Source organism: Phyllobates terribilis, unplaced genomic scaffold, assembly GCF_046119375.1.
Source record: "Phyllobates terribilis strain yellow unplaced genomic scaffold, ASM4611937v1 Scaffold_1__5_contigs__length_1240528914, whole genome shotgun sequence".
Taxonomy (NCBI): domain Eukaryota; kingdom Metazoa; phylum Chordata; class Amphibia; order Anura; family Dendrobatidae; genus Phyllobates; species Phyllobates terribilis.
In genome coordinates, this window is record NW_027362761.1 from 479156092 (window position 1) to 479170581 (window position 14490).

The following is a 14490-nucleotide window of genomic DNA, read 5'->3' on the forward strand; positions in this document are numbered from 1 at the left end:
GAGTGACATGCTCGAGTCCCTGCTCCGCATGTTTCACGGTTATTAGACACCCAAAAAAAAAACATGCGGGGATGGCTCGTGCATGGCAGGCAATCCCCGCAAAGTTTTTTTGGCAGCGAAGCATATGGGGCGGAGACTCAAGCATGTCACTCAAATACCCACGATACTCAATGCATACCAGAGCACCCGATGCAAACTCAAGTAGCGAGCACTTGCGCTCAACACTAGTCGCCATATCGTCATCTTTTTTTCTTACTTTTGAAAAAAATCCCAACCCCATCACAACCCTAACCCGAGAGTTTATTTTTTACGCCGTTCCTCGTGCGGTATAAGTGATTAGACGACTTTATTCTTCGGGTCGGTGTGATTACAGCAATACCAGAATCATATGGGATTTTTATGACTGACAGCTGTCACACACTAAAAGACACATTTTTTGTAAAATCTAGTTTTTGCATCGCCATATTTTGAGAGCTATAATTTTTCCAGATTTTGGCAGACAGTCATGTGACGGCTCGTTTTTTGCGGGATGAGTTGACGTGGTTATTGGTGCCATTTTCAGGCACATGACATTTTTTGATCGCTTTCTATTCTGATTTTTGGGAGGCAGAAAAAACAAAAACCAACAATTCAGGAATTTTTTTTATTTTTTTTTATTCTGTTCCACGTGTGGTAAAATTGATAAGGCAGCTTTATTCTTCGGGTCAGTACATTTACAGCGGTACCACATTTATATCGTTTTTCTATGTTTTGCACTTTTACATAATAAAAGCAATTTTATAGAAAAAAATATTTTTTAGCATAGCTTTATTCTGAGAGCTATAACTCTTTTATTTTTCGGCTGATGGAGCTGTATGGTGGCTTGTTTTTTGCGGGACGAGATGACGTTTTCAGCGGTACCATTTTTATTTATATTCGTCTTTTTGATCAAGTGTTATTCCATTTTTTGTTTGGCGGTATGGTGATAAAGCATTGTTTTTTACCGTGTTCACTGAAGGGGTTAACTAGTGGGACAGTTTGATAGGTCAGGTTGTTCCGGACGCGGCGATACCAAATATGTGTACTTTTATTGTTTTTTTTTTTATAATATTTATTGATGGGTACATTATATTTTTATTTTTGGTGGATTATTTTTTTTTTTATATTTTTGCAATTTTTTTTTATTTTTGTTTCACTTTCTGACAGTTTTTATACTTTATTACTTTGTCACACTATGGGACTTTCACTTTTTTTTCTCTGATCGCCTGCATGGCACAGGAATGCAGCACCATCCCTGTGCCATGCAGGCTGTCAGCGCTGGACAGGGAGAAGATTGTTTGGAGATGCACTGCGCATGTCCAAAAAATCTTCCTGCTGTCTGGTGACCCGGATGTTGTCATGACGACATCGGGTCGTCATGGCAACATCCTGGAAGCCACGGCAGACAGCGCTGGAGGCCGGAAGAGGAGGTGAGTATCTGCGATCACCTCCCCTTGCCACCGCAATGCTGCGATCGACTTCGATCGCAGCATCGCGGGGGTTAATGTGCTGGGAGCGGTGCGTGACCGCTCCCTGCACATAGTACCGGGTGTCAGCTGTGACAATCAGCTGACACCCGGCGGCGATCGTGCCCGCACAGCCTGTGTGCACGCGCGATCGCAATGACGTACTAATACGGGTCTGGCTCTTAAGTCCCAGGGCATGACGCGTATTAGTACGTCAAATGTTGTTAAGGGGTTAAAGTTGAAAATATAGAGAAAAGACACTAGCGGTAAAGCTGAGGCATAAAAAATTGGCAAAACTGCCAGTGAAGTCGCTTCAAGAGCAAGACCACCAGCTTTTCCTGAAACAGCTTTGCCTAGGAAAACCTTGGCGAGTCTGCCGGTGTCTTAAAAACGTCATGTGCACATACCCTATGTAAGGGTCCCCAACCTGAGGCTTGGGAGCCACATGTGGCTTGTGGGCACATAATGTGTGGCTCATGGCTGTCTGCCAGCTTGGTGCATTACCATCAGGTCTACCATACAGCTAGGAATAGCAGGTCCCAGATGTTGACTTTTACAAGTAGCCCAGCAAAGAGCAGATCTAGATGCACATATACTGGGCATGGAGGTGATTGGGTAATATTTTAGGCTGCGCATGGTTATGACCACTAGGGACTAGCTAACCAACTGTCACTATATCAGTAGTCGGAACAATGGATACCTAAGGTCCTGCAATGCCTGCACATGAGGAAAGAGACACAGCGAATCAGAAGAACTATACTACATTTCTAATTGAAGGTATTTGCTAATATTAATATTATTATTACACCTACTACATATTGGGATATGATCTTGGAGATGGGAATAACCCTTTAAGAGAAAAAAGATTTTTTTTCTGAGATGGTCAAAAACATTTTTTTTCCCATATGGAGTTTTTAAAAACCTGAAGAGGAAAATAAAACCTTCAAAAGACTGAACATATGAACATCAAAGTAGTTTTAGAATGGATATGAATTGGAAGAGTTTTTCAAGCATTTTTGAAGTGATTTTTCAAGCTTCAAAAACTCAGTGAGCAGATAGCTTCAGACATTTTTAGAATTGTGACGTTCTTCTATAAGAACTTATTAAAAAGTCATCTGTGCAGGTGTTTGATTACATTGATACATTATGGAGTTAACCTTTCTGAGATTTGCATGCTCCATATTTTCTATTGTCAACTTATGCTACATATCTTCTGTGATCCAGTGTCCAGTCCTCTCTAGCCCCAAAAGTGGCGCATAAATAGCTGGTATATAACATGATTACTAAATAGGAGAGGAAATGGCTTTGTTGCTTGATTGGAGCTTCCGAACAAAACCTAATTTAATTTAATGACGTTAAATCCCCCTTCCTGACATCTTTCGCACACTACTGTGTGACTTTTCATCTCCCTTATGAATTCTCTCATCTACAGGACAGTAATTTTCAGATAAGAACATTCATTTCTGTGATATTGCCAAAGTGTTCTCAGGAGGAGTGCTCGTTAGGTTATGGTGAACCTTAAAGCTAGAATTTTTAATGAAAGTGCTTCATGTCAAAGCAGAATAGATTTTAATTGGAGTTAATTCCATAAAAAAAAATAAATAACAGCACATTTTTTAGAAAACTTAGTGCGTTGTTTGATGTATATCACTAAGTGGTGATTACTCACGCATCTAATAGTCCTCTTCTTCTCATATAGGATAAACAGACCTATTGGGCAGAGTTAGCTCATGGGCTTGGGTGCAACTGCAACCATTGCACCCACTGTGGTTACTCTCCAGTGAAAAACTTATAATGAAAAAACTATGACTTTACATGTGTTATCTGACCCTATTTCATGTTGATCTTTCAATTAAAATTACTATATCCTAATGTCTACAACACCAAATCCAAGATTTTTGGCATGCAAGAAAAAATCAGAAGAAGAATCATTTGAGAACTTTTTCCACCTTTAATGTCACTCATAATCTGCACAAATCAATTGAAAACTAACCTCCCCCCCCCCACTCCTCCGAGTGGATAAAGAAAAATAAAGAACTAAAAGAATATGGTTGCATGAATATGCACACCCTTAAAATAATACTTTGTTGAAGTACTCCTTGAATTTATGACAGCATTCAGTCTTTTTAGGTAGGATTCGGTCAGCAAAGCACATCTATATGAGGTAATAACTCTGGAACGCTTCAACATATCCCAGTGTTTCTAAAACTGTTTTTTTGTTACACCTTGTACTTCATGTTGGTGGTAAATTTTGGTTGATATTATTTGCACTTATTTCTGAAAATATCGAAAATTTGACAAAAATTGAGAAAATTTTGCAATTTTCAAATTTAGAATTTTTATGCCCTTAAATCAGATATTTATTAACTATTTTATGTGGTATAACTAACATTTACCACACGTCTACTTAACATCAGCATCATTTTATAACTTTTTTTGGGGAAGTTAGAAGGGTTAAAGGTTTCTCATCAATTTTTCATCAAAATCAATTTTTGAAGGGACCAGATCACATTTGAAGTGACTTAGAGGGGCCTATGTGACAGTAAATACCTCAAAAATTTAAAAACTGCAACCCTCAAAGTGCTCAAATCCACATTCAAGAAGTTTATTAACCCTAAAGCATTAAAGCAATGTGTAAGAAAAAAATGAAAATTTTAATTTTTCCCACAAAAATATTGTTTTAACCCCACATTTTGCATTTTCACAAGGGTAATAGGAGAAAATGGACTGTAACATTTGTTGTGCGATTTCTCTTGAGTACGCAGATACCCTATATGTGGAGGAAAACTACTGTTTGGTGGCACGGCAGGGCTTGGAAGAGAAGAAGCACCATTTGACTTTTGCAGCCCAAAATTGTCTGGAATAGGAAGGAGGAGCCATGTCGCATTTGCAGAGCACCTCATGTGCCTAAATAGAGAAACCCCCCCCAACAAGGGACCCCATTTTGGAAACTACACTCTTCAAGGAATTTATCTAGAGGTGTGGTGAGCACCTTGAACCCACAGGTGCTTCACAGAATTTTATAACATTGAGCTGTGAAAATGAAAAAAATTAAATTTTTTCTACAAAAATGTTGTTTTAGCCCCAATTTTTTTCTTTTCCCAAGGGTAACAATAGAAAATGGACCATTTAATTTGTTGTGAAATTTATTCTGAGTACACAAATACCTTATACGTGGGGGGGAGACTATTGTTTGGGCTCGGAAGAGAAGGAGCACTATTTTAATTTAGGAGCTGCATTTTGTCTGGAATAGATTGCGGACGCCATGTCACATTTGACAAGCCCCTGACATGCCAAAACAGCAGTAATCTCCACAAGTGACCCCCCGTTTGGAAACTACACCTTTAGAGGAATTCATCTAGGGGTGTAGTGAGCATTTATAACTATCAGAGATGTATAACATTGGGCTGATTAAATGAAAAATTACCTTTTCGTTTCACTAAAATGTTGCTTTGACTCCAAGTTTTTAATTTTCAAAAGGTGTAACAGGAGAAAACAAAAAGTACAATTTGTTACGCAATTTCTCCTGAGTACGTCAATACCCCATATGTGGTCGAAAACTACTTTTGAGGCACAGTGTGAAGCTCAGAAGGGAAGGAGAGCCATTTTGGAGCGCAGATTTTGCTGGAATGGTTTGAGGGTGCCATATCACATTGACAGGGCCTCTGAGGTGCCAGAAAAGGAGGAACACTCAAAAGTGACTCCACTTTACAAACTACAAATTCATCAAAGGGTGCAGTCAGCATGTGCCTCACAGTATTTTATACCACTGGGCGTTGAAGAAAAAATAATTTAATTTTTACCACTAAAATGTTATTCTAGCCCCAAGTTTTACATTTTTATAAGGGCTAATAGGAAATAATCGACTGCACAGTTTGGTGCACTATTTCTCCTGAGTGCGCCAATACCCTACATGTAATCAGGAACTACTATTCAGGCACAGTGGTAGGCTCAGAAGTGAAGGAGCGCCATATTATAGTGTAGATTTTGCTGGAATGGTTTTCGGGTACCATCTCACACTGGCAGAGCCCCTGAGGTGCCAGAACAGCAGAACCCCAATAAGTGAACCATTTTACAAACTACACCTCTCAATGAATTAATCTAAGGGTGCAGTGATCATATTGATACCAGAGGTGTGTCATTGAATTTTATACCATTGGGCGGTAAAAAATAAATAAATTTAATTTTTACCACTAAATTTTTGTTTTAACCCCAGATTTTTCATTGTCACACGAAGAAACGGGTAAAAATTGCATCAACCTTTGTCCCACAATTTCTGCTTAACGTGGCAATACCCCTTATGTGTCTGTACTGTACTGCTTAGCCACACGGTGAGACTCGGGAGGGAAGGAGTGTTATTTGACTCTTGGAGAACAAATTTTTGTAGAATAGTTTGCGGACTCTATATACAGAGTCCCTAAGTGTCAGAAGAACCCCTACAATTCTGTTAACAGATGACAGACCTGAGTGGGGATTTTTTTTTTGAGGGTTGAGTTGAAGCTTTTACTGGTAGCATTTTGGGTTACAGAACATTTTGGATCAGTTCACATTTATCCTGTGCTTTACTCTGAGCATTTACATCGGGATGTCAATCTACATCTCTGAAATAAGTGATTCAGGTGAAACCCCCAATGGATCCATTCATTAATGAGATAGCAGGGCTACTCTGGACTTTGTCTGGCCTCTATTCAGCGGTGTCCATCTTTCAAAGGTACACAATACTTTGGGTGACTGCGCTTTTGTGCATGCTTAAAAAATCAGATACCCCCGGACCACAGGCCAGATGGGAGTTCAAAATTACTCCATCTGCCTCATTACAGTGAATTGTCCGTTTGGAATTTTGTCTGAATCATGTTTTTCAGAGATTTACAAGGAAACCCGGGTGAAAGCACTTAGCGTAGAGTGCAGGATAAATGTGAACTGAGCCATACTGCAATCTTTGGGAGGCAGGAAGAATAAATAAAGAGCAGCTCAAGAACTGGTTTTCTTTATTTATCTTTTACGTCGTTCACTGTGCGGTATAAGTGATAAGACGAATTTATTCTTTTGGTCAGTACGAGTACAGCGATACCACATTTATATAGTGTGATTGTAGCCAAACAAAAAAACTAAGGGCAGAGACACACTGCCGTATAACTCGTGCGAGGATCGCAACGCACTGAAAGGGCTTGCTGGCACCTCTCCTGACCTGAACAAGACAGCATGATAGATTTCTATGCAGCTGTAATGCTCAGGTCAGGAGAGCAGACAGCTAGTACGAGGTTTCCTCGCACGAGAAACATGGCAGCGTGTCTCTGCCCTAAAACCGCTTTTAACAAAATAAAGTTTTTTGCATCACCATATTTTGAAGGCTATATTTTTTTTTATTTTTCTGCGGAAAGACGCATATGAGGGCTTGTATTTTGCGGGATGAGTTGGAGTCATAATGAATAAAAAACAGTAATTCAGGATTTTTTTTTCCATCTTGTCGTAAAACTGATAAGGCAGCTTTATTCTTCAGGTCAGTACGATTACAGTGATACCACACGTAAATGTTTTTTTTTTTTTTTATGTTTGGCTGCTTTTCCACAATACAAACAATTTTATAGGAAATAAAAAAAGTTTTTCCATGGCCTTATTCTGACAGCTATAGCTTTTTGATTTTTCGGCTGACGGAGCTGTATGGGGGCTTGTCTTTTACGGGACAGGATATCGTTTTAAGGGATACCATTTCTACTTACATACAACTTTTTGATTGTGCGTGATTCCATTTTTTATCAGGTGTACGATGAAAAAAGTTTTTACTACTCTATTATTCATTTTTTTACAGTGTTCACTTTAAGGATTAAATAGTGTGGCAATTTTATTGATTGGGTCGTTCCAGACATGGTAATACCAAATATGTATACTTTTTTGTTTATTTTTGTTTATACACAAATATACGGATTTATTGGCGGCGTAATTTATTTTTTGATTTTTTTTTAGTTATATATTTATTTATTTTTTACTTTAGTCCCTCTATGGGACTTCAACTTTTATTACTCTGATCACTGATATAATGCATTGCAATGCATAACACCTGTCACTTTTACACTGGCAGAACGCCTTTTAGACCATGTTCCTGGCATGCTTTAATAGGCCACCGTAGCAGATAGTCCAGGAAGTCATTATTTGACCTCCTGCTGTCATGTAAACCACTGGGCCCCCATGATGATGTTGCGAGGGTGCCAATCGGGTGGGAGAGGGAGCACCATCTGTCTCCCAACCTTCAAAATGCTGCAATTGCTATCAATCGCTGTATTTAAAAGGTTAAACAGCCAGGGGCGGTGCGGGCACCACACCGGCTGTGGCAGCCGGGGCTTGGCTATCACTTAAGCCGAGATCCCGACAGCGATTGTGTGGGCACAGATCCTATGCCCTCATGATCACCATGGCGTACCGATACGTCATATGTCAGGAATGGGGTTGCACAAACCTATATATAATTCTGCTCAGCTTTCCCTTCTCTATATCATACCGTCTACAGATCGGACTGCATGTACAATGTGGTGGATTCCTTTTAATGTCTAAAGTCACAAAACACAATCTGGTTTTCAAAAATGCTTCTAAAACTCCAGAAACCAAAATGCATTGTATGTTTTATATTTTAATATAGGTACGGTATATTTTTTAAACAAATCTGCCTGAAGTGTTTTTCACGCCCACCCCCTACCAAAACAACAACAAAAAGCAACATGCCCCTATCCATCACAACGAAAAACACAAAAAAAAGTCTCTGCATGTTAATCCAGCCATAGGGTTTATTCAGACACCGTGGTTGAGCCGTAATTCTTACTGCGAGACTGAAAACCAAACAGAAAAATAGATACGCACGTTTTACCCAGGTTTTGCAGCTGGCACAGGTGATGCTCAATAAAACTGCAGCAATTTGTGGTAAAACGGAGTAGCAAGAATTAAGTAATGATAGAGATAGGTACACTTCTGGATGAATAAACTATTCCTGTACATTAGATTAGTGAGCTGCTAATTACTCTTTTAAAGGATTATTACCTCCCAAAAAACAAAACTATTTCCTATCCATAGGATGGGGAATAACTTGCCGTTGAGGCAAAGGGGAGGAAGATCTGATTGCTAGGACTACCAGCGATCCCAAGATTGAAGATTGTCTTTGGGTCTGCCAGAGAAAGCTGCCAGCTGTACTCGGCTTTTCCAGTAGTCCCATTGATAATGGATGGAGCAGAGATCAAGCATGCAGATTGCAATTCCATTCTAAACCGGGAATCCCTGAGGGACCCAGTAGTAGGATCTCCAGCATTCAGCAAGTAATCACCCGAAACTAAGGTTAGATATTTTTATGGGAACTACACTATGAAGATTGTGGATGTTTGATGGGTTGTGTTTACTTTTTTGTACATGTTCCTGAAAGTTAATTTACTTTAAAAAAATATATATATATATTAAAATCAGATGTTTCTTTTTTACAACATTACTGTTTCCTAATAGAAGTTTAACTGAAATCTTGAAGAAATTATAAGGGCAGCAACACAGGAGGTTACTGGATATCCTACAGAATATCTGCGTAAGTTCTTTGTAACACGTAGATACTGCACCTCTCGATGAATGCAGGCCATGCTTGGTGCACCATCACTTCCGTTTGATACTATAGCTATTGACACGTAGATCATCATTACGGTTTCAGCCCATGAAAGCCAATAAGATACAATCTGATCAGATGTGTGCTAAGATATAATAAGGATGTCAGTTATTTTCATAGTTTCTCGAGATTTGTGCATGAAAAGGAAATGACTAGTCAATGTGTACATAAAAAACTATTTTTTATGTTCATGATTTCAAGTAGGAATTGTGCACCAAATACTCAAGAGAATCATATCTAAAGTTTCTTAAATAGTGTCCACCCTATAACACAACCAACCTTACTGTAAACCTTCTTCTTTTTGGTCTTACATGGGCTAATAAATAATGCAATATCTGCAGCATTTATGTCCCCGGTGCCTCATTTTTCATGTATATTAGGGTCCATCTTCCAATTTATATGCAGCACAATCATAAAAAATGCATTCAGCGCATCCCCAGCGCCTACATCGCCTTCACCCCAATGACTTCCACATTAGCTTTCGTTTATCATGATGAATGATCAGATGATCCGAAGTTCAATAATTCTTTCAGTTCCTTAGCGCTTTGAATATTCCAAGCTGTTTGAAATGTCCTCATTTTATTCCTGCCAATAATCAAAATTGGTTAGTACTTGATTTTCTAGGGGAAAGAAACAGTGGTATAGTAAAAAAAAAATCACTTGACAGTTAACAGCAATATATTTTTCAAAAAACATAATAAAAATAAAGAATCACAAGTGACAGGGCACAAGTCAGAATATTTCTACTTTCAGGATTCAAAGGGTTATCTGGGACTATTTTATCTTTTTCTTATGGGCCTAAGAACTTATAGAGAGGTAGTTGCCAACTACCTTCCTGTTCTGGCCAGCGGTCATGAACCGCTCCTGCTGGTGATTCAGAGGCTTCTGGTGACATCACAGCAGCATCTCTTCCTCTCTGCTCTGTTGACATGGAGTGACTGCCGATGTCATGCTTATTGACAGCCAGGTCCCAATTACCTAACTGTGGGGAGCCAGCTGCTATTTGGCATAATATCGGCAGTAACGCCGAGGGAGGTGATGGGAGGTCAAATGAAGCAGCAGAATCATCAGCTGGAGCAGTCTGTGAACGCTTTGAGCCGGCAGAAATAGACAGAACAGGTAGGTAGTTAGCAATTACCTACTTGTCAGTAATTAGCCCATGAGACAAAGAAAATAGTCTCAGATGAAACTTTCAATCTGGGTTTAGTGGAGTAGATTTCTGCCCATAACAAATTCCAATCTATGAGATAACATGACCATTGGCATTCATTTGAGGACCTATGGGCGGTTACATACGATTTGCATACTTCCAATCACATTCCGACTAGACTTGTCTGGCATTGCTTAATACACTTGCATTGAGCGAGGCTGCGCATGTCTAGTCCACACGTGACTGCATATAAGCAAATCGCATACTTGCAGTCACACGCCAGCCACCGACATTGGAGAATGCGCATAGCTGGGTACACGCGATGTGAGGATTCAACAAGTCTGCAATCACATAGAGTGACTGCAGTCTTGTAGCCTAAGGATGGATGACCCCTTTAATGTAATCAATAGCTACCCATACAGTTTGCCTTCAGTCTGCCGTACATCCCATTTACACAGGAGGACTTGTTGCCGTCCCCAAAAATAGTCCATGTAGCTAACAAATGATTGTCAGCCCATGTAAAAATGATAATTATTTACCAGTAATTAGATTTTTCAGAACCAACAACAGCACCATAGACAGAAGATCCGCCCCCAAGGACAGGAAACCTACAGATTTAAAAGGAGGAGCCTCTATTCCCGCTTCAGTGGTTTAAAGAGCACGAGAGGACCTCCGTTTAATTTTTCAGGTAGAGATACACACACATATATTATATATTATATTATATATATATATATATATATATATATATATATATATATATATATATATATATATATATATATATATATATATATATATATCTGAACAAAATACTTCCCTATTAACTTCCCTACCAAACATTTGGTGAAAAGTGGGAAGATTAAAGGAAACCCAAAAGCTATAGATGGAAGGGAACAAGGAAAGGTGCTGTCAAGGGTTCCAGAAAATCAAATTACCGGTAAGTAATTATTTTCCCATCCTCATAGCACCATAGAGAGAGATAAGAAATCCTTAGGGAGGGACCACCGCTTGAAGAACCTTTCTCCCAAAGGCAAGATCAGAAGAACCCAGATCCAACCGGTAGTGTTTAAAAAAGGAGGACGGTGAAGACCAAGATGACGCCCTACAAATTTATTTAAGAGAGGCATTGGTCCTTTCTGCCTATGAGATAGATACCACTCTTGTAGAGTGAGCTTTAAAATTTTCAGAAGCGTGGAGTCAGTCTGAAGAATAGGCTAATGAAATTGCCAATCTAATCCATCAAGCTAGGGTCCCTTTAGATCAGGGGTCTCAAACTCGGCTGGGTATATGGGCCGCACATGGAAAAAATTTGAATTTGGGGGGCCGCATTCTTTGTTCAATGTGACATTTTTAGTGATACCATTTTTTTTGTATACACCTTTTGAACATTTTTGCCGTGTTTATTTTTTTATGGCTTGGGTCATTATGGATGTGGCGATAATAAACGTGCACTTTTTTGTGTTTACTTTAGTTTACATATAAAACAGCATTTTTAGTGCCCAATATTTTTTCATGCTTTATTTTATTTTTTATTTTTTTTTACAATTTTATTTCCCCCAGTTGGCCACATACAGTAATATTGTCTTACAATTAGCATCATATAGTAATAATGGAAAACATCTTGTAGTAATGTTCCCCTTCCAAGTCCCCATCTTGTACTAATGTGCCCCATCCAGGTCCCCATCCTGTGGCAACGTTCCCCATCCTGGCGCCCATCTTGTACTAATGTGCCTCATCCAGGTCCCCATCTTGTGGCTCTGGTCCCCATCTTGTGGCTCTGTGCCCCATCCAGGTCCCCATCTTGTGGCTCTGTGCCCCATCCAGGTCCCCATCTTGTGGCTATGTGCCCCATCCAGGTCCACATCTTGAGGCTATGTGCCCCATCCAGGTCCCCATCTTGAGGCTCTGTGCCCCATCCAGGTCCCCATCCTGTGACAATGTTCCCCATCCAGGTCCCCATCTTGTGGCTATGTGCCCCATCCAGGTCCCCTCTTGTGGCTATGTGCCCCATTCAGGTCCCCATCTTGTGGCTATGTGCCCCATCCAGATCCCCATCTTGTGGCTATGTGCCCCATCCAGGTCCCCATCTTGTGGCTATGTGCCCCATCCAGGTCCCCATCTTGATGCTATGTGCCCCATCCAGGTCCCCATCCTTTGGCTATGTGCCCCATCCAGGTCCCCATCTTGTGGCTATGTGCCCCATCCAGGTCCCCATCTTGTGGCTATGTGCCCCATCCAGGTCCCCATCTTGATGCTATGTGCCCCATCCAGGTCCCCATCTTGATGCTATGTGCCCCATCCAGGTCCCCATCTTGTGGCTATGTGCCCCATCCAGGTCCCCTCTTGTGGCTATGTGCCCCATCCAGGTCCCCTCTTGTGGCTATGTGCCCCATCCAGGTCCCCTCTTGTGGCTATGTGCCCCATCCAGGTCCCCTCTTGTGGCTATGTGCCCCATCCAGGTCCCCATCTTGAGGCTCTGTGCCCCATCCACGTCCCCATCTTGTGGCTATGTGCCCCATCCAGGTCCCCATCTTGTGGCTATGTGCCCCATCCAGGTCCCCTCTTGTGGCTATGTGCCCCATCCAGGTCCCCTCTTGTGGCTATGTGCCCCATCCAGGTCCCCATCTTGTGGCTATGTGCCCCATCCAGGTCCCCTCTTGTGGCTATGTGCCCCATCCAGGTCCCCTCTTGTGGCTATGTGCCCCATCCAGGTCCCCATCTTGTGGCTATGTGCCCCATCCAGGTCCCCTCTTGTGGCTATGTGCCCCCTGTGTTGTTCTTCACACACATAAAATAGAAAAAAAAAAAAGATGATTCTCACCTGTCCTCCGTTCCCTCGGCGGCCTTCCTGCAGATGTGGCCCGCAGGCACCACAGAGTCCGACCCCTTGACGATCCCGACCTGGTCCAGGAGGAGCCGCCGACAGCAGCGCTGCATTGCCGCACAGAGACTGTCTCCCAGCACAGCATTTTCAATGTCAGCCGCCGGCCAATCAGAGGCCAGCAGCTGACATCTGCATATGGCAATGACGTCATACTCGCTGCGCAGACACGCAGATATCAGCTGCTGGCCTCTGATTGGCCAGCGGCTGGCATTGGAAATGCAGTGCTGGGAAACAGTCTCTGTGTGGCAATTCAGCGCTGCTGTCGGCGGCTCCTCCTGGACCAGGTCGGGATCGTCAAGGGGTCTGTGCCTGCGGGCCGCGTAAAGCAGCCTCAGGGGCCGCATGCGGCCCGCGTGTTTGAGACCCCTGCTTTAGATGCTGCCTAGCCTTTGTTTGGACCCTGAAAAAGAACAAAAAGAGAGGTAGCTTCACACCACCCAGACGTGTTTTCTAAAGTACCGAATTAAACACCTTCTGACATCTAAAGAATGGAGTCCAGCCTCCTTCTCTTGGGGTCATTACAAAAAGAGGGTAATATAATCTCTTGAGACCTATGAAAGGTTGAGGACACCTTAGGGAGAAAACCTAAGTCTGGTCTAATGACCCCTTTGTCAGGGAGAATATTGGTAAATGGTTGGTTTACTGATAGAGCCTGTAATTCTGCTTTCCTTCTAGCTGAGGTAAGGGCCACCAGTAGGATAGCTTTAAAGGTTAAAACGTTAAGCTGCATTTCCGCTATCAGCTCAAATCTAGTTAGGGAATCCAAGACTAAATTAAGGTCCCATGGTGGAACCTAAGGTGGTACCATGGGTCTAGACCTGATCACTGACTATATGAACCTCACTACCCTTGGATAGTCAGCAATTTTCTAGTCAAAAAGAACACCCAAGCCGATTTCTGTACCTTAAGGGTGTTTACGGAAAAATCCTAATTCAAGGTCATTCTGCAAGAATTCCAAAATCCTAGACCATGGCACTGGGTTATTCATAAAGGGGTTTATATTGGAGAAATTTAAAAAAAACTATTTCAGACCCTTGCATAAATTGTTGTTGTTACCTTCTTCCTACACATTATCAGGGTAGAAACTAAATTTTTTAAAATATCTTTGATTCAAGGAGCTACGGCTCAAACACCACGCCTTCAAAAGGAAATTCTTTACCCTTGGGCATAAGAGAAAGGAGGTATAGGACTTCAGGGAGGACCCATGGATATCCCAACTGCCATTAGCCTTAACCAAGTGATCCATGCTCTCTTGGGCTAAAAGGGTGCTATCAAGATTACTTCGGCTTGGTCCGACCGAATCTTCCTTAAAACTAATGGGATCAGGGAGATTGGC

The 14490-nt window shown here is 41.4% G+C and overlaps 1 protein-coding gene across 3 annotated transcripts in view; it reads right to left on the bottom strand.

Moving 5' to 3' along the window:
- Positions 1-315: 315 nt before the first annotated feature.
- The window catches only part of MSH3 (mutS homolog 3), a 252919-nt gene continuing 238744 nt past the window's right edge, over positions 316-14490 (bottom strand). Inside the window, exon 24 of one of the 3 annotated variants that reach the window (XM_073679269.1) lies at positions 316-9702. In XM_073679269.1, coding sequence (XP_073535370.1) covers positions 9692-9702 — 11 coding nt within the window. In that variant the 3' untranslated portion in view covers positions 316-9691. The remainder of the gene's footprint in view (positions 9703-14490) is intronic. The other 2 variants (XM_073679248.1, XM_073679259.1) reach the window with 2 other exon arrangements.